This window comes from Narcine bancroftii, chromosome 1, assembly GCF_036971445.1.
Source record: "Narcine bancroftii isolate sNarBan1 chromosome 1, sNarBan1.hap1, whole genome shotgun sequence".
Taxonomy (NCBI): domain Eukaryota; kingdom Metazoa; phylum Chordata; class Chondrichthyes; order Torpediniformes; family Narcinidae; genus Narcine; species Narcine bancroftii.
Window position 1 is genome coordinate 266,847,707 of NC_091469.1, and position 24,659 is coordinate 266,872,365.

The 24,659-nt window shown below is 38.5% G+C and overlaps 1 protein-coding gene across 6 annotated transcripts in view; it reads left to right on the plus strand.

The window, feature by feature from the left end:
* Nucleotides 1-24,659, plus strand: part of LOC138742820 (ethanolamine kinase 1-like) — a 369,247-nt gene that overhangs the window by 307,103 nt on the left and 37,485 nt on the right. The window contains exon 7 of one of the 6 annotated variants that reach the window (XM_069897780.1): nucleotides 15,795-16,036. The exons of the other annotated variants lie outside the window; for them this stretch is intronic. Within the exon in view, the coding sequence (XP_069753881.1) occupies nucleotides 15,795-15,851 (57 nt within the window). The 3' untranslated portion in view covers nucleotides 15,852-16,036. Of the gene's footprint in view, nucleotides 1-15,794; nucleotides 16,037-24,659 lie in introns of those variants that run through there. 6 annotated transcript variants of the gene reach the window in all.

The following is a 24,659-nucleotide window of genomic DNA, read 5'->3' on the forward strand; positions in this document are numbered from 1 at the left end:
ATTTTCCTCTTTTGGAATCCTGCATTCCCCCCCCCCCCCCCACCCTTCTTCACCAAGTGTACAATATGTGGGATTGTCTTCTAGACCCCCCTTGAATTTCAAGCCAGTTGCCTTAAATTACAAGCAAATGATGATGAAGTGCTTTTTAAAACAGCCCATATGCAACAAAACCACCATGAGCGGCCCAGATGGAGCTCTCCACATGTAATCATTTTTTACAGATTTACGTTGTGGTGGCAAATTCATTTTTTTCCAGAAAACCAGGGAATAAAATTAATTTTTATTTCAGAGTTTATTTTAATAACTGCCCCAAAACTTTGAAATTTTTCTCAAAACAACTTCTCAAAATTTAACTGAGCTTTTCAACTTTTATTTAAATCCCAATATTGTATTTCCATCACTTACCAATTATTTTTCTCTTATTCCACTGCAGCTGTTAACCTTTCATTTTTTAAAAAAAAAGAAAATAGGATAATAAAAAACTGCAAAACAAAATGTCTAACAATTATCCCACCATGACTTGGATGCTGGGAACATAGAAGGCCAAATATTAGCTATCAAATTAGATCAAGGTTATTAAATGAGAGCAAAGCCAAGCAGCAATCCAGCTTTATTTACTTGCATATTCTCTACTTAAATTCAATTATTTATCTCACTTTTAAAATTAACAATAGTCTTGGCATGAATTTCAGTTTGCAGAAAGATTTCCAAACTTCCACTACCCTTTGAAAATATAGTTGTTTCTTTGCATGACCCCAGAAAACAAAAACTAATTTTAGATGATACTTGACATCACAGAGATGCCATGAGATGAAAATAGTTTGTCTCTGTTAACCTAAATGTAGACTCGATAACTGAGAAATTTTCATCCCTTAAACTTTAGTTTTCCTGAGAATATGGCAGTTGCTTGGTTTGCATCTCAAATTTTAGTCTTTGGAGATCAGGTATCATTCTAATAAGTGAAAAATAAAAATAAAAAACAAGCAGGTGCTAAAAATTGAAAATGCTAAAAACACTGTTAGCCACCATTGAAGTAATATCACTCATTCCATGGCCAGTGTATTCTTTGAAATTTACAGTGAACAAAATAATTCACAGCATACAAGGTGCAGTATAACTAGACCTTATTTAGCTGAGGTTCATCTGCCATATTCTTGTATTCTAGTTGTCTGGATGTAACAATCACCAGTCCATCAGCCTTAAAAGTTATTTTTGTATGATGGCATGCAACATTATAATTATTGATGGACGTTACCTTTCAAATCTCTTTGGATCTCCACTTTTTTCTAACTTTATTTAGTAATTAGTCTGTTCTCTCCAGTCTAGGTTGAAGGGAAATTATATCAGATTTTCTAGATTGGTTCATTTGGCTTTAAATTCCACTTCCCAAGTTGTTGTATATGCAGTTATGACTTGTGGCCCAATGAACATGCTTCCTTGATACTAGTTGTATCCTGCACCTTGAGTATCCAACAAATTTTTCTTCTGTCTCCTGCAGTAAACCAATTTCCTAACCAGCTCAATAGTTTGTTAACAATGACATGAATTTCAACCTTATCTAGCAATCTTTTATGATGGATTTCCACAAATTACTTCTACTTGTTCCATAAATGACATACAGTTCTTTGATGCTTCCTGACCACTTCAGGAAAAAAAAACTCCACTGGAACATATCTATTCTTCATAAATCCATGATCACTCTCACTGACCTTCTGGAAATTTAAGAACTCAGTCACTATTTTTAATGAGAGTCTCATATTGGGCTAACTGATCCATAATTTTCTGGTTTTCCTTATTCATCATTCCCAAATAGCAGTGCTAAATGTGTAGTTTTACTGTGTACAGTAGTGGTTATCAACCTTTTTCTTTCCACTCACATACCATTTTTAAGCATTTCCTATCCCATAGGTGGGATGTGGGTGGAAGGAAAAAGGCTGAAAACCACTGTTTAAATTGTACGTAATTGACTCATTATGTGCACGGTTTCAAACTCCAAAAGAAATGGCCCAATTACAATTTTTCTCAAGCAAAATATTTCAGTAACTATTGGGTCTAGAACAGTGATTCTCACTCAACCTTCACTTCCCACTCACATACCACCTTAAGCAAACAGTTACTAATCACAGAGCACTTATGGCATAAGGAATACTTAAAGTGCTATGTGAGTGGAAAGAAAAAGGTTGAGAAGCACTGGTGTACAGATTCCTAAATCATGAAGACCTTGAAGATCATAGATGAAATATGTATATGTTTTAATCTACTATAAAACTCTGGGATGCAAACTAATGGTATTCAGTACAGTTATTCTGCTGGCATTCATTTTAATGTTCCATTGCCTTATTGAAGAGTAGTTCCCATAAAAGACTAGCCTGCTAACATTTTAATAGACAGTAATAACTGATACAAAGGAAATATTCAATATCTTCCAATTTTCCATGGTAACTTGCACCATCCCTGTGATCTTTCAAAATAATAACAAATATGTTTGATATCTCTCATTGCTGTCGGAGGTTCCCACCTGCTTCAAAAGAGCATCAAACAATCTGGTGTCCAAGAGCAGAGTGAGCTGCCTCAATGATTATTGCCCAGTAGCACTCACATCTACTGTGATGAAATGCTTAACCATGGCCAGATTTAACATGCACTGAAGATCTGGACACACTGTAATTGGCCTACTGTTGCAATTGCTCCATAGAGGATGCAAGATTGCTGGCTCTATACTCATCTCTGGATTAACCAGACTACAACAACACTTTCATTGATACAGCTCAGCCTTCAACACTATCCTACCCTCAGCACTGGTCAACAGGCTCCAAAACCTGGGACTCTGCATCCCCTTCTGCAACCAGATCATTGACTTCCTCATTGGAAGACCATAGTCAATATGAATCAGAAACAACATCCCCTTCTCAATAACGATCAACACAGGTGCACCTCAAGGATGTCTGTTCAGCCCATTGCTCCACCAACTATACACTTGACTACATGCAATTCAAATGCCATTTACAAATTTGCTGATGCCACCACAGTTGTTGGCAGAATCACAGACGGCAGTGACAACATGTAAAGGAGGGAGATAGATCAGTTGAGTGGTGCCACAACAACAACCTTGCACTAAATGTTTGCAAAATAAAGGAGCTGATTATAGACTTCAGGAAGGGTAAATGAGGAGAACATGAACATGTCCTCATCAAGAGGTCAGCAGTGGAAAGGGTCAAGAGCTTCAAGTTCCTGGGTGTCAACATCTGAGGAATTATCCTGGGGTCTCCATGCCATTGCAATCAAGACAGCAGCTCACCAGCTGTTATACTTTGTGAAGTGTACAGAGAGATTTGGTATGTTACCAGAGACTCTTGTAAAATTTCATGTACCATGGAAAGCATACAGACTGGTTGCATCACTGTCTGGTATAGAAATGCCAATGAACAGGACAAGAAAAAAAAAACTACAGAGTTGTGAACTCAGCTTGCAACATCAAGGCATCAGTCTGCAGTCCATCAAGGATATTTGCAAGAGGAGGTGTCTTAAGAAAGTTACCTCTGTACTCAAGGAGGCTCACCACCCAGGCCATGCCTTCTTCATATTGCTATAATCAGGAAATTACAGGAGCCTGAAGACAAACACCCAGCAGCATGAGGACAGCTTCTTCCCCTCTGCCATCAGGTTTCTAAATGCCACAGGCAACCTCACTCTCTCTTATTTTTGCCCCATTATTTATTTTGAAGTGTAATTTTTGTAGCAATATTTTCACTGATACAAAACCACAAATTTCGTGACATGTTCATGACAATATATTTTTTATTTTGATTATTCAGATTCCTTTTTTTTTAATTCCTTTATGTATTTCTTATCAACTTTGTCATCATTTGTTTTTTCTATCTTTATTCAGGAGCAAAACTTTGCTTTATCTTTTAGTTTTAAATGACACCTTTTATATTTACTTGACCATGGTATATTTTTGGCAAAGAGAGATCTCCTCCCTTGTGGGTAAAATCTAGCTCTGTATCACATTTTGTTGAAGCCTCCCACTCATTTCTTCTAGTAGCAATTTTGCTCAGATTACTCTTGTCAGCTTCTGTCACACTGTATTGGAGTCAACTTTGTTTAAATCAATTATCTGACCAACCATTTTGCATTTCTCCCTTAAAAACACTTCATTGAACTTGATTATATTACAATTACTCTTGGGTAAATATCTGTGCACTGTTAGATTTGACTTATTGCTTGTTATTCATCTAAAATGGTTTGTTATCTTTTTGCATCCAAGCTTGGAAAACATTTCTGTAAGTATCTTTCTAATATATGGTGGCCTCATTATTCAAATCCATGCAAGGTTAAAGTAGCCAACTCTGCCTTACGCCTGCGGGTCTCTACGGGCATACATTGTATGACTTGACATCATTATTGGGGCCTGCTAATTAAGATCTTGAGTTGGGGACTTGGGATCAGCACACTTTCAGCCAGAAGTCAGAATGCTTCCCCTGGGAAATTTGAGCAGAATTATGAAAAGCACAGGATTTTGAACAAATGGGTCATTTACTGGTGGTGGGGGGAATGGGGAGGGAGAGTTGGATGCTGATAAAATGTGGTCAGGTATACTGGCCAAGAGTCCCCAAAGGAGCGCATGGGGAAGGGTTCTTGCCCAAAAGTCAAAGCCTTCAAGAGTCTACTGAACCGTACTCTGAAATATATTCTGATTTTCAGAAGACTATCTTCTTCTGCAGCCTGAGTTACAGATGTATACATGCTTGGATTATCGTGCCAGTAGAGATAAAAGTTATGGTCAATTTGAATTTCAAACCCAGAGTTCCAACTAGTAAAATGGCCACCCTTTCCAATCCACAGCACAGAACTGAATTAGGAATTCACTCAGGGAATAGACACTTCACTTCCCCTGCTTTTAATGGAAATTTGACGGCATTACAGTGGGATAGATTTTTCCAGGACCTCAAAGATTCAACTTCTGGCATCCTGGACTCTTTGTATGAAGCAGGACCACCGCAGCATTTTGCCAGGCCTATTACCTGCTTAGCATTTACCTGCCTGTAATCACAAGTAAAGATTCCTCACGGTGATTGCCATGCGTCCAGCAAGCTCATTTCTTCACTTCATCCTTAAACTCATCATGTTTGAACCATTGTGTCAGACAAAGGTTTGACAGACAAGGGCCACTCCTCCTCTAAATCCATATTGCATTTGGGCTCCAGGTTTTGCTGCAGAGGTAAATGACAGCTGCAGGCCTATGGTGAATAACAATCCAGGTACATTAATGACATTTTGATTGCTCATTTAATCAGAGGATGCCCTGCTGTACAAACAAGAATGTTTCTGATTATGTCATCATCTGCTTGATGAGGACACAATAAATGGAATGGCAGCCTCAAGAAAGAGAAGGAAGAAAAGGTTGAAGAGGAGGTTGGGCAGCACAGTTGGTATAATAGTTACTGCATTGCCGTTACAGTGCCAGCAATCAGGACCAGGTTTCGAATCCTGTGCTGTCTATAAGGGGTTTGTAGCTTCCCCCGTATCTGTATGGGTTTCCTTCAGGTGCTCTGGTACCGTAACGGGGGTTGTTGGTCAATATGGTGTAATTGGGTGGCATAGGCTCATGGCCTGAAAGGGTGAGTTAGCGTGCTGTTTATTTGTCCAAATTTAGAGAGTTAGGATATTGAGAACATCACTCCAACAACATGCCTTTCTGCATGTCCTGTCCTTAGTTCTGGAAATCACTTGAGAAATGCAGACCACCTGACAGAGAGGCATTATTTTAATAATCACATGGCTTCAGAATTTCAAATGACAACACACCATGGAAGCACATTGAAAAGTCATGTCATCAGACCAGTTCTACTAGTGACTCATCTCAACAGCCATTATGTATTCTTTTTAGACTTTTTTTGCAGGAAGTAACTTGTATATTATGAACATTCTTTGTTAAAATTCTATATCTGCAACAGCATGTGGAAGAGTGCTGTGATGGTGCAATTATTCTCTATCAGCAAGACTAAAGTCCTGACTAAGAAAAATACTTACCAAGCTCAGAATAACTGTACATCTACATCAGCAAGTCCAGACATAGCCTAATTGAATTATGGTCTTTCCTTATTCATAGCAAGGAACTAACCTCTTCATTAAACTTATACATCACCCAACTCTGTATCTGCAGTTCATCATTTATTTAATGACTGCATTAAATGCTCATACAATTAAATGTTTGGAGTATGGAGCAATGTTGATATCTTCCTCCTTATAAAGACTTCAGGAATACATTGATAAACAGCACATGCGTGTGCACAAAGAGTAATATGCTCTTGTACAAACTATTGCTGGCAACTCAGGTGATCAGGAAAGTGAAGACGATATTTGGCATCCTGTTCAGGGAGTTGAGTACAAAATTTGGGATCTCCTGATCGAGTTGCACAAGTCATTGGCACCACACTTGGAGCTCTGTGTGCAATTCTAGTTACCCAGCAATAGGAAAGATAGCAATAAGGTGAAAGGTGTAGAGGAGATTCATCAGGAATCTTTCCAGGGCTAGTGGGCTTGAGTTATAGGAAGAGGTTGGATAGGTTGGTTCTTTACACCATAGAGCACAAGAGGCTGAGTGGTGACCTTAGAGATTTATAATATCACAAGGGGCATGGGTAAAATGAATGCAAGAGATCTGAGGGCATAGGTTTAAGTTGCAGGGGTGGGGGGAGAAATAAAAGGACCTGAGGGGCAACCTTTTTCAAGGGATGTTCGTGTCTGTCAGTAGCAGTGATAGAAGCGGGTACAATTACAGTGTTAAAAATGCATTTATTTTCTTTCTTTTTCTAATTTTTTTGTATTTTACAGAAATGGTATATAAATAGAAGCTATTAATCAAAGGTAATATATGAAAACGTATGTATAAGAAAAAAAACCATTATGTAAGAAAATATAACAATCAAATAGAGGAAAAAATTAGTAAACACAAACATTTATAACATATGGCTAATTGAAAAAGATTTTAAAAATATATTCTTCTACAAATAATACCCCCTACCCTTCTGAAGTTATCTGTTAAGTACATACAATTTCACTACCATTATAAGAAACCACAAACTCACAAAACAAGATCCAAGTGATCTTATAAATTACAAAAATTACTAATAAAAGGACCCCATAAATTTAGTAAATTTAAATCCGTTACAATAGAAGAAAATCTGATTCCCCCCCCCCCACCTAATGTTAGGTATGTCATCATCTCAAATAGCCATTGAGTATGTGAAGGAGGGACAGCATCTTTCCATCTCATCAATATTGAATATCTAGCAATAAGAGAGCCAAAAGAGATGGGATGGAACAAAATGCATTTAGACCTACTGGTACATATATACTTTCTAGGTAGGAAGGAAGAAGAAGGATACAGACCAAATGCAGATTTGCCAATTTGGTCATCATGGTCAAGAAGGACTGAAGGTTATTACTGTGCTATTTGACTTACAATTAGTTTTTTTATTGTATTTTCTAACTGAATGTCTATGGCAATACTGAAAAGCTGGCATTTCATACCTATCCAATAGGATCATTAGATAAGCACGTGTGTACATAGATACATAGGAGGAGAGCATGTTCCATGATTAAAGAAAAACTTAGACCCTTAAATATTACACTGGTTGTCACATGGATATTTGAGCAACAGCAGGATGGATGCCAAGTATGAAGCAGAGCACGGGGGAAAAAAAACCTTTTGGAGTGTTGTCTTACATTGGTGCAAACAGCAGAATCATGGTTGTTACATCTCCCTTGACATATGCACAGTGTTATGTCTAGAAGGAGGCTCCCTTCTGACCTCTTGGGAGATAAATCATAATCATTGCATAACAGCATGTGTGGCAGCCACAAGTAACCACTGCCAACAAATGGAGACAAGCTTAATTCCATCCATGACTCTGCTCCTGTATTGGTTACACTGTTTGTAACCCTCAAAGAGGCCCCTCAGTCATAATTTATGAAATCAGGAGGAGAGGAATCAATCTTCAAATGTTTGCACATAAAATTGGAGCATTAATATTTAAACATCCAAGTACCCACCTCCCAATGCTAATTATAACTCTTCACCCATGTACTGCTGTCCAGTGCTTCTCCAAATCACTTTGCTTGATCTGTGATGTTCATGCCAAACTACCCCTGTGACTAAAGCTGAATTGATTATTATCTTGTACTGGAGGAGGCAGCAGGCCTTATACAGTCATAACAAGCAGTTTTGAATCTGTCTGGTTGTGCTTTCTTGACCTGTGTAGCCTCAAGTCATGCTGGGTGATAGGATGGCAGCTACAAGGGTATCGTCATAACACATGTTGAAAGGAGACAGTAGATTCTTCCCTACACACCATTGGGCATTCTCCTAGACCAGAGTATAATGGTCTCCCATTGCGCAGCATGGCCAATCACATAGCTGCCATAACAGCCTCCAGTTCCCTGCCAAAGGTATCATGTGACAGCAGTCTGGTCTGGCTCACTGCACATGGCAGCTTAGCAACAAGCACAGCTTCAATTACATTAGACTCAACCACTTACAGCACTACAGCATTGGATGTCCTCCACTTGTACTGCAAAATCAGTCATGTCCTCTGCCATTACAAGTTCCCCTGTGATTGTTGTCAATGCTTTACGATCAACTAGCGAGGGCTTCAGAATTTGTACAAAGCCTAGTAAGGATGCTTCTTGATCTCTCTTGCAGACTGGTGGGTAGTTTGGCCAATGCGCTAAGCATCTTCATCAGCTTTTATCTACAGGCAAGCCCATTGTCATTCTTCTCTACAGTAAACCGTTTTCTACTGGGTGTTAACATTTGAACCATCCTGACCCTGACAGACTTGTGCAGCTCATGTAAACCACTCACTTTTCTAAATTCAGCAGTGTTGGAGTAAAGATGCTGAATGGGAAAGTCAATTCTGCTGCCTTTTTCCTCAACCTTCAACACTGGTCCCATCTGATATAACAAAACTGTTGCCCATCCACTTCATTATCCTTAGCTTGTCCAATAAAATTCAAAGTTAGATTTATTGTCAAAGTACATAGATCATATACAACCCGGATTGAGTTTGTGGTTCAGGAGTCTGATGGTGGAGGGGGAGCAGCTGATCCTGAACCTGCTGGTGTGAGTCTTGTGGCATCTTTCCTGTGTACCAGCGAGAACAAGGCATGTGATGGGTGGTGTGAATCCTTGATGATTGTTGCTGTTCTCCAATGGCAGTGTTCCTTGTTGATGTTCTCGATGGTGGTGAAGGTTTTAGCTTTTGATGTCCTGTGTCCACTGCCTTTTATAGAGCTTTCTGCTAAGGGATATTAGTGTCACCATACCTTCCCCAAATATCTATAGAAATTTTGCCGGGGTTTCCAATGTCGTAGGAATTAGAGGCATTGACATGTTTTCTTCAAAATGCCATTAGTGCATTGGGGCCAGGCAAGATGGTCCAAAATAGTGACTCCAAATAACTTAAATGTACTCACCCTCTCCTCCTCTGATCCACTAATGTTCACTGGATCATACATCTATAGTTTTTTTTAATCTCCTGAAGTCAACAAACAGTTCCTTGGTTTTGGTGATATTGAGTGCAAGGTTGTTGTTAATGCACCATTCAGCCGAGTTTTCAACCTCCCTCCTGTATGCTGACTCATTGCCCCTTTTTATACAATCCACTACCATGTAATTGTCAGCGAATTTGTAGATTGTGTCATTGTCATACCGTTCCACTCAGTCATAGGTATAAAGCGAGTAGAGCAGGAGGCTATGAGCACAACCCTGTGGTGCTCCTGTATTGATGGAGATTGTGGATCACTCAGTCTACTCAATAGACTTAGTCCATGTCCTTACTGAGCAAATAATGACATTAACACCAAACAAAATAAATCAGTACCCATAATTCACATTTTAAAAATAAGAAGTATAAAATTAGCTCTAACTTAATGCTGTGTTTTGAATAAAAAATGGAGCATACTGTATGTGGGAGGATTTAAATAATTTTACAGATTAACCATCACTTACTCTAGTGGCAAGTTTGTACTGTGCCAAAATGATGCAGTGTTCAGTTCCTCATTTAGATTCTCACAGTACGAACTATGCACATTTAGAATTTGTATTTTTGTACCTTGCAAAATATGTGCCATTTTAATTTGGCTGCAGATTGTTTGGGGGCAAAAGTCTGCAATTTTTTGCATCATTGAAAATGCAGTAGCATTAAACCTGTCTTAATTTCTAATTATGTGAACTAATTTACTTCCAAATTAATTCTGAAAGTAGATTCATAACTAGAAATTTGTACAAAATACAACTACAGTACAGTAAAATTCCTGCTATCCAGCTATAGGGATTGATAGATGCTGGATAAGTACATTAACTTACAAGGCCTAACTAATGCACCTGTATTAAGAACAAACAGTTTAAAAGACAAAAAAAACTACACCAAACAAACTTCACTTGTATAAATATATAAACCAGTGGTTTTCAACCTTTTTCTTTCCACACACATACCACTAAGTATTCCCTATGCCATCGGTGCTCTGTGATTAGTAAGGGATTGCTTAAGGTGATATGTGAGTGGGAAAGGAAGGTTGAGAATCACTGCTCTAGACCCCATCATTACTGAAATATTTTGCTTGATAAAATTTGTCATTGGCATCATTTCCTTTGGAGTTATGAAACCCTGCACATAACAATTCAATGAGGTACAATTAAAAAAGAGTGGTTTTCAAACTTTTGTTTCCACCCACATACCACCTTAAGCAATGCCTTACTAATCATAGAACACTGATGGCATAGGGAATACTTAAAGTAATACGTGAGTGGAAAGAAAAAGGTTGAGAGCCACTGATATAAACCTTAAAGTATTTTACTTTAGTTTCAGTCACATTTTTAAAAAACATTTAACCGTTGCTACATCTGAAGGTTCCTCCACCTCCACAGAGCCCAAAAGATGAACAATAGCATTATAGGTAATTAACCCCCTATGGTAGAACCACTGTTAATACTGTTTGTATGTGTATGGCTGGCCTAGTCCTTGCTGATTGTACCTGTGACTCTTTCCCCTTGATAAAGGTGGAAATGCCATAACCCCCTCCCCAGAACAAGCTCAGCTCTCGGGTCAGCAACATGAGGCATACCTTCTGTTTCTGGTAATAAAAGCCTATCAGTCAGGTAACTTCTAATCTTTGGAGTTAGTGATAGCGCATCCCCACCCTCCCCATCTAAGTTTACAGAATAAGCCTCAATTAGGGCGACTCTTAGAAAGTAGGGATAAGGAGACACTTCAAGGAAGTCACCCAAACAGCAAGCGGCATCAACCAGCTCTTCATCTTGGGTGATGCCATTGTTGTTTCCCACAACTTTATTCAAACAGCTGTTAATGAGCAAAGCACAACCAAGGCCCTCCGCTGGCTGATATTTACTCCAATCTTCACCAAAGGTTTATGTGTTACTTCAGAGAACATTTACTTTTACAATTTTAAACTTATGTATTTTACCTATTATTCTATTTGCATTTATTTTAATTTATTTGCCTTGATTTTTTTTCTCCCAGTTGCTTGAATTCCAGATACCAGGGTTTTACTGTACATGCAAAGCTTTCCAAAATTTAAGATACAGGATTTCTCTTGCTGCACCATTTAAAAATGACCTGCTTCCTTTTTTACTTGAATGTCAGGAAAGCCTGTGCAAAGGAGTACAATACTTAATCTTAAACAAAGAGTCAGTGCAACTGAATTATGATAGCCAAACATGATTTTCTTTTTCCAAGTCTGCATTTTTTTAAAAATCGAAGTGAAATGCAAACTGTAACTGTTGGAAATTGAAATTTAAAACAAAGATTGCTGTGTATTGAAGGCTGATTTTTTTTTTGAAAAAAGATTTGAACATTATTTTGAGTGTGCAATTTTTGGTGAAGGTTCACAAACCAAATAATATTTTGTCCTTTCTTTTGAGTCATTGATTGAATGCATTTCCAACATTTTCTGCTTGCAAAATGTAAAAATGATTGTACATTTCAAAAAAACCCAATGAAAAACAAATTCAAAATGCATGATGAAATGAAATCTGTAATACTTAGAGGAACTGATTTCCTATAATGACATATCAGAAAAAAAAGGAAAAGAGAAGTTTCAATTAAGTTATTTTAGCTTTTAAAAATTCAAAACATGAAAGCTGAGCATAGATTGAAATGTCCAGATTTTGAGCAAATTTAATTTATAGATACAAGAAGATAGATATTATTGAAAACTGTTGTATTTTTCTCTGAAAAATCTTCAAAGATTAACTTTTGAAAATTATTTTTAATTTTAAAAAAACCTTGGTATGGGGCCAGAAGGAGCAATTGCTTGAATTTGTTTCTTTGATTTTGCAAGCAACCTTTGGAAGCATGATCAGCACAATCAAGTCACTTGCAAGGAAGGTGACTAGTTTTATTGATCCCCGTGCCTCCTGCTTTGGTCAGACTGACTCACTTGTACTCCCAACTTGTTTAGTAAGTAGCCATTGGGTCATTTCTACTCCTTAAACAGGTTATAAGTTCCTGTCAATAAAATCTCCATCTCCATCCACCAAAGAAAAATTCAAAAATTCTGTCGTGAAGATAATTGATAACAAAATAAGGAGGAGAAAAATCTTTTCATTCAAAATGTGGTCAGGGCCTGGAACACACCTAGAACAGTGTTGGAGGCAGAACCCCCCCCCCCCCCCCACCCACCACCATCATATTGAAACAGTGCTTTTAAGTGTACATCAAGAGCCATAAATTACAGGTAATGACCAAAATGCCAGAAGGTGGGAATATGCTAAAGAATTTCTTTATGGCCTGGAGGAATGGCCTTCCTGTTTCACAGATGTTCTGACTCCCGTGTTAATATCAAGCTGAGCCATAGAACAATACAGCACAGAAACAGGCCACCTTGGACTCTTTTGTCTGTGCCAAACCCCATATTTCAGTAATCCCACTGATCTGCACCCTGCCCATAGCCCTCCATACCCCTCCCATCCATGTATCTGTCCAAATTCTTCTTCAATGTTAAAGTTGAGCCCGCATTCATCACTACAGTTGGAAGCTCATTCTACACTCCCCCTAAACTTTTCCCCTTTCTTCCTTTACCCATTTACCTCTTGTTTGTATCTCACCCAACCTCAGTGGAAGAAAGTCCATCTACATTTACTGTCTATCCCCCTCAATTTATCATGGGTTTTCCAAATGATAACCTCTTCTTCCAGGTCACCACAGAGTTCCTATTGTTTCCCTTATTTCAGGAGAAATACTCTAGCCAGTCATTTCCTCTTGTAAGAACTACAAGGGTTTTCAACAGGCTGAACTCAGAACTCACAACCTGTCTTCAAAATGGGGTTTTCAACAAGCCTGCCATGTTCCAGTCTTAGTTCCAGCTGCTACACACACAGAGGCACAAATCCTGTTTGGTCTTTTCCTCTCTCTGCGTGTAAAAACCAGAACCTCTTGCAGGGATAATCTAATCCTTGAAAGATCTTTATCAGCACTTTGAGCCTGGGTTGTCTACATGAACCTGCTTTTTAAAATTCCTTCCAAAACAGTCTCATCCTCTTCAGCCAAGCTTTTGCATTTTAAATGAGATGTGAAGTGTTACTCTGTGGTGACCTGCTCTAAGTCCCCACAATCTCTTAAAAACATATTACAATATAATATAAAATAAAATATAACCCCATAACATCCTTTTGCTCTTAATATACCTGTGGAAACCCTTAGGGTTTTTGTTCACATTGTCAGCCAAAGCAACCTTATGTCCTCTTTTAGCCTTCCTGATTTCTTTGAGATTTTTAATTGCATTTTTTATGCACCTCAAGTATGTCATTTGCTCCATGTTGCTTATACCTGTTATATACCTCTCTTCTGAACCAGATCCCCAACATCCCTCATAAACCAAGGTTCCCTATACCTTCTATCCTTGCCTTTGATCCTGACAGGAATATACAAGCTCTGTACTTTCAAAATTTCCACCTTTGAAAGTCTTCCACTTACCTCACACATCCTTTCCCGAAAACAACTTATCCCAGTCCAAGCATTCTAAATTCTTTCTCATTCCTCAAAATTGGCCTTATTCCAATTTAGAATCTCAACCTGAGGCCCAGGCCTATTCTTTTCTTGAAACTAATGGCATTATGATCACTGGACCCAAAATGTTCCCCTTCATACACTTCTGTCACCTGTCCTGTCTCATTTCCAAATATGATGTCCAGCATTGCAACCTCTCTAGTAGTTACCTCTATATATTGATTTAGATAATTTTCCTGAACATTTGACAAACTCCAAGACATTCAGCCTTTTTACATTATGGGAGTCCCAATCAATATGTGGAAAGTTAAAAATTTATCACAACTTTATGTTTACTGCAACTGTCTGCTATCTCTCTACAGATTTTCTCTCCAATTCTCAATGACTATTGGGCAGTCTATAATACAACCCCATGAGTGTGGTCATACCTTTTCTGTTCCTCAGCTCCACCCACATAGCCTCAGGATATGAGCCCTCTGGTCTGTCCTGCCTGAGCACAACTTTTATATTTTCCCTTACGAATAATGCCACTCCTCCCCCTTTGTCCACCCCACCCACCCCCCTCCCCACATCCATTCCATCGTGTCTAAAGCAACAGAAGGCCAGAACATTGAGCTGCCTGTCCTGCCCCTCCCGCAACCAAGTTTCACTGTTAACCACAACATTGTAATTCTATGTCCCAATGCATGCTCTATGCTCGTCTGCCTTTCCTACACTACTCCTTGCATTGAAGTTGATGCAACTGAGAACATTTCCACCACGTTCAACACGTTGACTTCTCATGGTGTATGCAATTTTAACATAATATTTTCCATCCTCCACTCCTTTATCTGCTCTGGTGACATAGTAAAACCACCAGTATCCGACACCTACGAAGATTGGTACATACTGGATATGTGAGTTTTATGGTTGCTTGAGACTCACTCTAACAATGCCTAACTAATACACCAGCATAAGAATAAACAGTTTAAATGCAAAAAGAAAACTCTACAAACTTCACTTGCATAAATATATTAACTTAACTTTGGCTTGGCTTCGCGGACGAAGATTTATGGAGGGATAATGTCCACGTCAGCTGCAGGCTCGTTTGTGGCTGACAAGTCCGATGTGGGACAGGCAGACACGGTTGCAGCAGTTGCAGGGGAAAATTGGTTGGTTGGTGTAAACCTTAAAGAATGCTACTTTATTTTTAGTCACTTTCTTTGAAAATATTTAAATGTTGCTGAATCTCCACAGAGCCATCGAAAAGATGAGTAATATTATAGATAATTAACCTCCCTTCCCTGTTTACAGATAAAGCCTTAATAATATACTCATAAAGATAAAACACTCTGACTAAGCAAGGAATGAGCCTCTTATTAAGACTTACTAAGCAGGCTGCCAACGGCAAGTGGCATCAACCAGTTCTTATCATCCTAGGTGATGTAATTTTATTGAAACACAACTTTATTCAAACTGCTATGAACTGTTATGAGTGAGGAAGCAGGTTTGGTAGATCTCAAACACAAGAACTCTGGACACACAGTTTTGGCAATGAAGAATTTTACATACACAAGGCAAGTGTGGGAAATGGTAACAGTTTACAGAAGTCATGGGAAAGTAATAGCAGACTATAACAAACATAAGGAAAATAGCACAACTGGTACATACAATGATCAAGGAAAAAACATCACTATGATGCCCCACTACTCCTTGACTCAGTGCAGGCCCAGCTCTATGCTACAAAGGACACTAATTATATTCTCCCAACTCTTTCAACAGTGCACATCTTACCAACAGTTTTTCCAGCACTCTTCCATGTTTCTAAGCCTGGAGTGAAGCAGAATGGTTCCAAGCTGGCAAAGAGGGAGAACACAGAACACATGGCATCTTTATAGAGCTGGAATGTCCAGCCCAGGTCATTAGCAGGGCTAGATGGCTCAGTGCCAGAGGGATTAAACAGCCAATGGCCCAAGGCCAAATACAGACAAGCTGGAGAGTCTATTCAATTTAAATGGAGCCAGTGGCAAGGTGTGCTCCAATGCATGGGGTGGAACCACTCCTTGATTGGCAGCTGGTGCATCCTCTGACTAGGTAGGGGAAGTGCTGTCACATGACAGCCACAGCCCTCCCCAATACATGAGCAAAGGACAACCAAGGCACTTCACTGCCTGAATATTTGTTCCGATCATCACCAAAGTTTTATGTGTTACATAAGTGTGCATTTACTTTTACATTTTAAAACTTTTATTTTATTTATTTATTTTAATGTTTACTTTTTTCCTCTATTTTATTTTTGCCAGTTGCTTGAATTCTGATGATGGGATTTTATTGTATCTACAAATTGTATAGACAAAGTGCAAGGCCTGAAAATTTGACTTACAAGGACAGCTGTGGCAATTAAAGTTAACATCACACGATCATCAGACAATGACCATGTCCAATATGAGAGAATTCAACAATCTTTTCTTGACATTTACTGGTACTAGCAATGCCAACATCTACACTGATAACATCCTGGAATTTACAATTGAACAAAATCGAGTCTCATAAAGTACCATAAAACCTTTCCACCATCTACACGGCACAAGTCAAGAGTGTAAAGGAATGTGTTACTCTTCCCTGGATGACTTTTGACTTCAACTAGGGCCAAGATGTTCAATAGCATCCAGAGCATCATTCTGTCCTGTATCTTTATACCATGGTAGTACAGAATAATAGACTTTTACTTAACCTACACTTGAACGTCATCCTGTGCTCTAGGGTGGCCATTCCAAAGGAGGATATGGTCATAGGCTACCTCATACTACTCTGTGTTTGCATTTGTTGTTTTTGCAATTTTTATAAAAAATATTTTTTTAAACACACGTGTGTGTGGTAACCTATCACCGTGTCCTCCTTTGAAATGGCCAGCCTAGCTGTGACCCAGGCTTTCTGGGGAGTGGTTATGATGTTGGAGCCTTTATACAGGGTCAAGAGGGAGGTACCACAGGTAGAGTCACAGAATGGGGCAGTGCCAGATAAATGAGTTACAGCAGTTTACCACACTGTGCATATGATCTGTTAAAACCAATGCAACAATTCAGCAATGCTTCTTTGACAGTCCAAATCTATATCTTCCAACACATATCTTCCAACAATCTTATAGAGAATGTTCTAACTTGGGAATGCACCTCAATTTGCCACAGCTTCAAATTACTGGAACTTGCTCAACCTTCCCAATGGAATGCACCATGTAGACAGACTCACCTCCACCTTCTCAAGAATAGTTAGCACTGTGTAATGAATGTCAGTCTTCTTAGCAGCACCTACTATATATCTTGCAAATAAACATATGGCCATATGTGATTCCAGAGACCTCTAACTAGACTGCGGTTGGTACAGACTGAAATAGCATATGTAATGTGATTTGGCATATCATCCTTCAGCTCAAATTTCTTTATCTGTTTGTTAGTTAAATGTTGAGATGAAAAGCATTGCATATTTATTAATCTCTGCATGTGCTTTACTTCCCTATTCTTCGATGTTGGTTTTTAGTCGCTACGATCATGCTTTGGGTAAAAATATCAGCCTTCAGTACATAGGAAATACCAGGAATATGTGTTGTGAGGGAAGTAGGCTTTAAATTTTACTAGACAAATGCATATAATGGCTTATAGCCAACAGAGGGAAGCACCAATGAAAACACAAGATCATATAGGGCAACCTGCACTATGTGTGAAATTCTTCCTATTAAAATTGGCGCAAATGTCTCATATGGCATCTCCCCAGCCACACCACTGGCCATTCAACAATTGTTATGGATCAGTTCATTTCAATGATTTGAATGCAAAGACAATGGTTTAATGTTAAATGCATTGTACAGGAAACTAATATTAGTCAGCAGGTAGAGTTGCACTGGGAAAGCAAAACAAACATATCAGATAAATGACATTCATTGTTCTGACAAAATACGATCAACCTAAATTGTCAACTCTCTTTCTTTCTTCAGAGTAAGGCTAGCATTATCTGATCTTATTTATTTCAGCAGTTGGGCAACCAGATCTGCACATAATACTCCAACAACCAACTTGTCCCTGATTGAAAATGGACAGGTGATCTTAGGATAATCCCTGTTCCTTGATGAAAGGTCTTCCACCTCAAATTATAAACTGTTTCACTTTCCACAAATAATGCTGATTCCAATGAAGAGTTTTCAAGCTGAAACTTAATTCTGTGGTTTTTATGCTCCAGATTAAAGAATCTAGAGTCTCTTTGATATCCATGCGGCTGAATTTGCTGAGTGTTCCCAGCACTTCTTTTTTTTTAATAGGGGAAATTTTTAGTGAGCTAAGCATGGAGAAGTGGGAGATGATGAAAATCTGGAGTAGGAAGGGGAAGCCTTCAAAGGCGATGAGAAAACAGGAGGGAATTTAGCAGAAAAAAAACAAGAAAAATAATCATTACATTTCTGTCCAGTACTTTTTGGATGGAAGGAGTTGGGGTTGGCCTTCTTACCAAAAGAAAAAAAGAAAAACTTTGCATTGTGCCAAGCATTTTGAAAAGCTACTTTTTTTTCTAGCCTGTTTTACCATCTGTGGAAGTTACTGCAGTGCTATTCTTGATCACTGTGCTGACATTTCCACACACTCAGCAAGCTGACCAAATAGAAACACTGGTTGACCTCCCCAGACCTGGTTCCCAATATCCTTTTAAGGATATTCTTCTTAAGTCAACAATATGCACTTAAAGCCTGTTGTAACATCTTTGCCATCTAATATTATTTGGTTCAAGTTTTATTCAGTAAGTAATAATGTGGTTAAGCTCAGATGAAAAATGGAATATAATAGTGTCACCATTTTAGGAGGCCATGTTAGTGAGCATTTTATTTCATTAACTTGTTGCCTTGATAAAAGAACCCAAATATATTTGAGTTGTGCTGTTGGCATGTCTTTCCCGATGTAAATACTAACAGTACTTTCCAGACTTCCTCCACCCATTTCTTTTTACCTGCTCCTAAAGATCTATTTGAATACACTTCAATAAATAGTGGGAAGTTTTTTTTTCACTATGAGGCCAGTCAATAAGATTCAGCAGGTGATGTAGCAGATTAATTCAATCCAGCCCTCACTTCTCACTTCACCACTTCCTGACAGAAGTTCCTGAAAGGTGATCAGGAACAGGAACTCTGTGCGGAAGCACAAAAAATCTGCCAATGGTGGTCTCTTACAAAGGGAAGCTGGGGGGACTCAGCAGGTCAGACAGCACCCATGGATAAAAATTGTCAGGTCAGCATTTTGGGTTAGCACCCTTTATGGAGACTGATATTGCCTGATCTGCTGAATCACTTCAGCTTCTCTTTGCTTGCTCTGGAACTTTAGAATTTGACCGGTCCTTTGCCAAGGGGCACTAAGAACAATTGTATCTCATTGCACTACTTACATGGATCAGATTAGTTAACTCAGTATTTGAAACAGGTTGTATGTTTAACTCAAGAGTATTTTCCTCTGTTCTTTTAGAAATTTTCAGAATATTTTGGAGAAAAATAAAACATTATTACATTTCCAGCAAAATAATTGAGAAGTTATTGCGGAATGTCAGTATAACACTTCAAATGTTTGAATGTGCAATATTCTCTTAATGTTCCTTCGCAGCCCGAGAGGGGGAAAATAAAGTGAAAATTAAAGCTGACCTTTTCATTGAGCTTTTTGGTGTCTGTCCTAATACATCTTTATGTAACACAAATGTGATTTTTAATTTAATAATGTTCCTGTGAATCATCATAAGAAATATTAGCAAAATTCAAAGTCTACACTCCTGAATGTTGCTGATTCTCTTTGGATAAAATGTTGTTTGCATGGTTTTTGCATTTACTTTAGGTGAAATGTGTTTATTTCTTCATTTAGACATTTTGCATTTGCATATCAAAATAAAAAAAATTAAGCTTTTTTTCGGTCATTGTGCAGATGGTAAAATTGTGAAGGTGCAATCATGAATAGATTTTTTTTCACAAAACAGTTTTAGTATAAAATAAAACTTTATTATCATTTAAAAGTCATTCTTATTAACCTGGTCCTAGTTCAGTCAATTTTTTTTCAATGATTGTCTATGGTGATTAATTCACTCTGAAATATTGAAATAACTTGCCAACTGATATTTTACTCTAAATGGACTAAGTATTGATGTGGGAAGTTCAAATGCGTAATTTGTTTTTTGTCGTAGCAGTTTTGCCCTGTCCATTTACTTTATTGCTATGGACTGGATTTTGCAGTAAAACACAAGCATTCTTAGTTTCCATTGATTTCTAAAAAGAATCCGAACTTAGAACATAGAGCGCAACCTTTCGGCCTTTGATGTTGTTCCGACCTATTTATACCTGCCAAAAAAAACCAAAACCCTCCCTTCCCTCATAACCTTCGATTTTCTTTTCATCCATGTTCCTATCTAAATGATCCTGATATCCCAGCCTCCACCACCACACCTGGAAAGGCATTCCAGGCACACACAACTCTCTGTAAGAAACTTGCCCGATACTTTCCTCCCTTTGCTTTGGACAGATATCCTCTGATGTTTGCTACTCCTGACCTAGGGAAAAAAAGGCACTGGGTGTTTACTTTTTGCATTACTCTCAGCAAGAACATGCACAAGCCTAATTTATTGACATCTCAACTGCCCTTATTTTTCATTTCCCCATCTCTACTGCATAATGGCTGCAGTGTGTGTCATCTGCCCAATACACTGCAGTTATTCACCTTTGATAGTCTGACATCTCTTCTGAAGCCTGCAATGTCTGTCGCCAAATGCAGTAGGTGCATGGGGGCTGCAGCTCTCCTGCAAGACACACATTATCCTGACCTGAAAATGTATTACAAATCTAATTCCTGGAACTCCCTACCCAACAGCATTGAGGGACCACCTCACCAGAAGGACTGCAGCTTTTCAAGAAGGTGGCTCACCGACACCTTCTCGGGGACAATAAAATGCTGGCTGAGCCAGTAATGCCAGGAGTATGAGGAATTACAGAAAAAAAATCAAGCCAAGAGGTAAACAGCAATTTCTAGCTCAGGTTTCCTTGGTGAATGTATGATGTAAATGCAGGTTATCTGCAGCTGGTTCTTTCGGCACAATGAGCTTCATTAGGAGTCTCGTGGCTGAACAAGCACTGAAGCCCAATAAGGTTTCAGCAAGTCCTGGGATATCTGCCAACATTATTCACAATGCCCAGGGAATTGTTTTTGCAGAACTTTCTTCTTTCATTGACTTGTTCTTTCTTATTTTGTTCTTGGATGTGGGGTCACTGAAAGGTTCTGCTTCGGTCTATTGCAGAGTTCTGTTCTCCTTATGCTGTTGCCATTTCAGACAGTAGTTGAGTATCAATCACATTGGTGTGGGATTGGATAGGCCTCTCCATCAGGTCTGATTAGAAGACAACATCTCACTCCAAACAAGACGTTGGTCAACTGCTTTGACAGTCCGACAGCTTCAAGCTCATTTTGACTGACATAGGCTTTTCAGTTAAACCAGCGGCAGATTTCTGATTTTCAAACACCTGTAATTTGCTTTGAATGCACTGGATTATCAGTGCTGATTTTCAGATCATCATTCCGTTAAAATAACCATTAAATGTTGCCCTGTTCTCTTTTATGTTCTTTGTTTACATTCCTGATTCATGTAAGAAGTAAATTAGCAATAGTCTTGGTAATTGGCCATGTCCCCAACTAAAAGTTTGCGATCAAACTTCGATAAACTGCTTTCATTACAGATGGGTAAGACTTCTGTTTACTAGGGAAATTATTTCATTAGAAGTTTTGGTCCAATTCGTTGGAATCAGAATTAATGGTTTTACTTTTGAAAATCAGAGCTGTTATCATTTTTAAGTTGGAAATGAATATATGGGTTGGAATATCCTTGCAGAAAGTACCACCTAGAAGGATTTAAACTGGATTGGCAAGGGGGATGGAAGCAGGGCAGCAAGTGGAGGAGTGGGGAGAGGGAGGAGTGGGGGGGCAAATTTTATGGTAAATAAGTGTGAATGAATGAAAGAACAGGGAGGGACAGTGAATGAATGCAAGACTGGTGGGCTGAAGCGTATCTATGTTAATGCCAGGAGCATTAAAATAACTAACTTCTTTACTTAAGACAAATAAAATAATTCAGATTTTCAAACACCTGGAGTGAGTTCTGAACACACTAAATTACCATCTAAGGCAGATGAACTTGGAGCCTAGATCAATACTTGGAATTATGATCTTGGGCTCATTTCAGTGACTTGACTTCAAGGGGGACAGAACTGGCAGCTCAGTTTTCCTGGACTTCAGAGTGGGTGGGGAAGGGAGGGTGGGTTAAAAAAATGTTGAGGATTTGCATTACTTATCAGGAAGAGTGTCACAGTATATCCAGGAATGTTTTTTGAAGCAGCACGTAGAGAGCCCTACCTGGGAAGGAGCCATACTAGACCTTGTACTGGGATCTGGGCTGACAAGGTGACCAGAGTTTCAGTGGGAGAGCATCTTGGGAACAATGATCACAATTTCTTGGGTTTCTTACTAGTTATGAATAAAGATAAGCCTGGGCCTCATGGGAAAATACTAAATTGGCAGTGGGCAAATTAAGACATGCATAGGCAGAAGCAAGTTAAATAGGAGTAGATGTTATTGGGCAAGCCACAACTAACATGTGGGGGTTGTTTAAGGACAAGTTAATTAGAGTCCAGGATCTGCATGTTCCAGTCAGGAGAAAGGAGAGGGATGGGAAGGTAAGTGAACCTTGGATGACCAGAGAGGTCATGAATCTAGTCCAATAGAAAAAGGAAGCATATGTCATATTTAAGTAAGCAAAAATCAAACAGCATTCAGGACGAATGTAATGATGGCAGGAAAGAACTAAAATGGGGCATTAAGAAGACTATAAAAGGTTGTGAAAATATCTTTGGTAAGCAGGATTAAGGAGAACTACAAGCCATTTTATACTTAGAAGAGCAGGAGGATAACCAGGGGAAGGATAGAACCACTATAGGATAGGAGGGAATTTATTCTTGGAGTCAGAGGAAATGGGAAAAGTAGTAAGTGCCTTGCAGCAGTTATCATCAAGGAGAAGGGCATTGAGGATAGAGTGATAAAGGGTGTAGGATGGAGAATACTAATGTATTAGGGCATATTGAGATCAAGGAAAAAGTTGGGTGAAGAACATTGAGGTGGTCTTGCAGTGGCCGACGTGAGGAGTGAGCTAAGTAATGAAAGCTGCTGGACCGGAGTGCTAAGGGGATGTGTGGCTCAGTTGCACATGTTCTCACTGACATCTTTAACATCTCCCTGAGAAGTGCCATGGTCACAACATGCTTCAAAGCCATCAGCATTATCCCTGTGCCAAAGAAGTCATCTGTGTCCTGCCTCAATCTTTACAGCCTGATTGGACTCAGGCCCATCATCAGGAAGTGCTTCGAGAGGCTCGTCATGAAGCACATCAAGCTCCTGCTTCCCCAGTCACTAGACCCCCTGCAGTTCGCATACAGACCCAACCACTCCATGGATGATGGATCACCTAATGTAGATGATGAACGGTTTATGTCGGAGACTTTTTTATTACTTAATCAGGCCAATAATAAAATTTTGGTCTGGGGAGATTTTAATTGTGTTTTGGATCCTTTAATTGGAAATATCTCCGAAAAGTATAAAGAAATCAAAGGCGGCAACACAAATAGGAGCTTTGATGAAGGATTTGAATCTGGTTGATGTTTGGAGGAGAGTAAACCCTACAGAGAAGGACTTTTCCTTTTATTCCTATAGACATGATTCCTTTTCTTGAATAGATTTTTTTTTTGTTTCAGCACATCTGCAAGGTAGAGTATTACAGGTTGAGTATAAAAGTCAGGTTATATTGGATCATTCTATGTTATTTTTTTTCCTGTGTAGGTTCAGTAGTACAATCATCTTACAGATGGAGGTTTAATAAATGCTATTGAAGAAACCGGAGTTTATTAGTTTTATTAAGGAACAGACTACTTTGTTTTTGGCTGAGAATGTCAATTCAGTACATAGTAATTTTATACTGTGGGATGCTTTGAAAGCATATTTGCAAGGGCAAATTATTAGTTATACTACAAAGGTTAAAAAGCAATGTGTGGTGGAAAGCTTAATGTTAGAGAAACAAATTGCTGAATTGGGAAAGGAATTTCAGAAAGATGTTATAGAAGATTTTTTTAAAAGCTGCTTTAATGAAGTTGAAATTACATTATAATATTTTACTAACTTATCAGTATAAGCGTCTACTTTATCGATCTAAGCAACATTATTATGAGCTGGGTGAGTGAATTCATAAGGTATTAGCATGGCAATTAAAAACAGAACAGACATCATGAATTATTAATGCTGTGAAAAGGAATTTAATAGTTACCTATAAATCTCTGGAAATTAATGATCACTTTTATTTATTTTATCAAAAATTATATACTTCTGAGGGAAAGCAGGATGCTGGTTCTATTGAATCCTATTTATCTAAATTAAATTTACCTGTTTTAGGGGAGGATGAGGTTAAAGAATTGGATGCTCCATTTACAGATTTTGAGATTAAAGAGGCTATACAAGAGATGCCAAATGGAAAGTCACCAGGAGATGATGGATTTTCTGTTGAATTTTATAAAGTATTTTATGAAGATTTAGCCTCTTTATT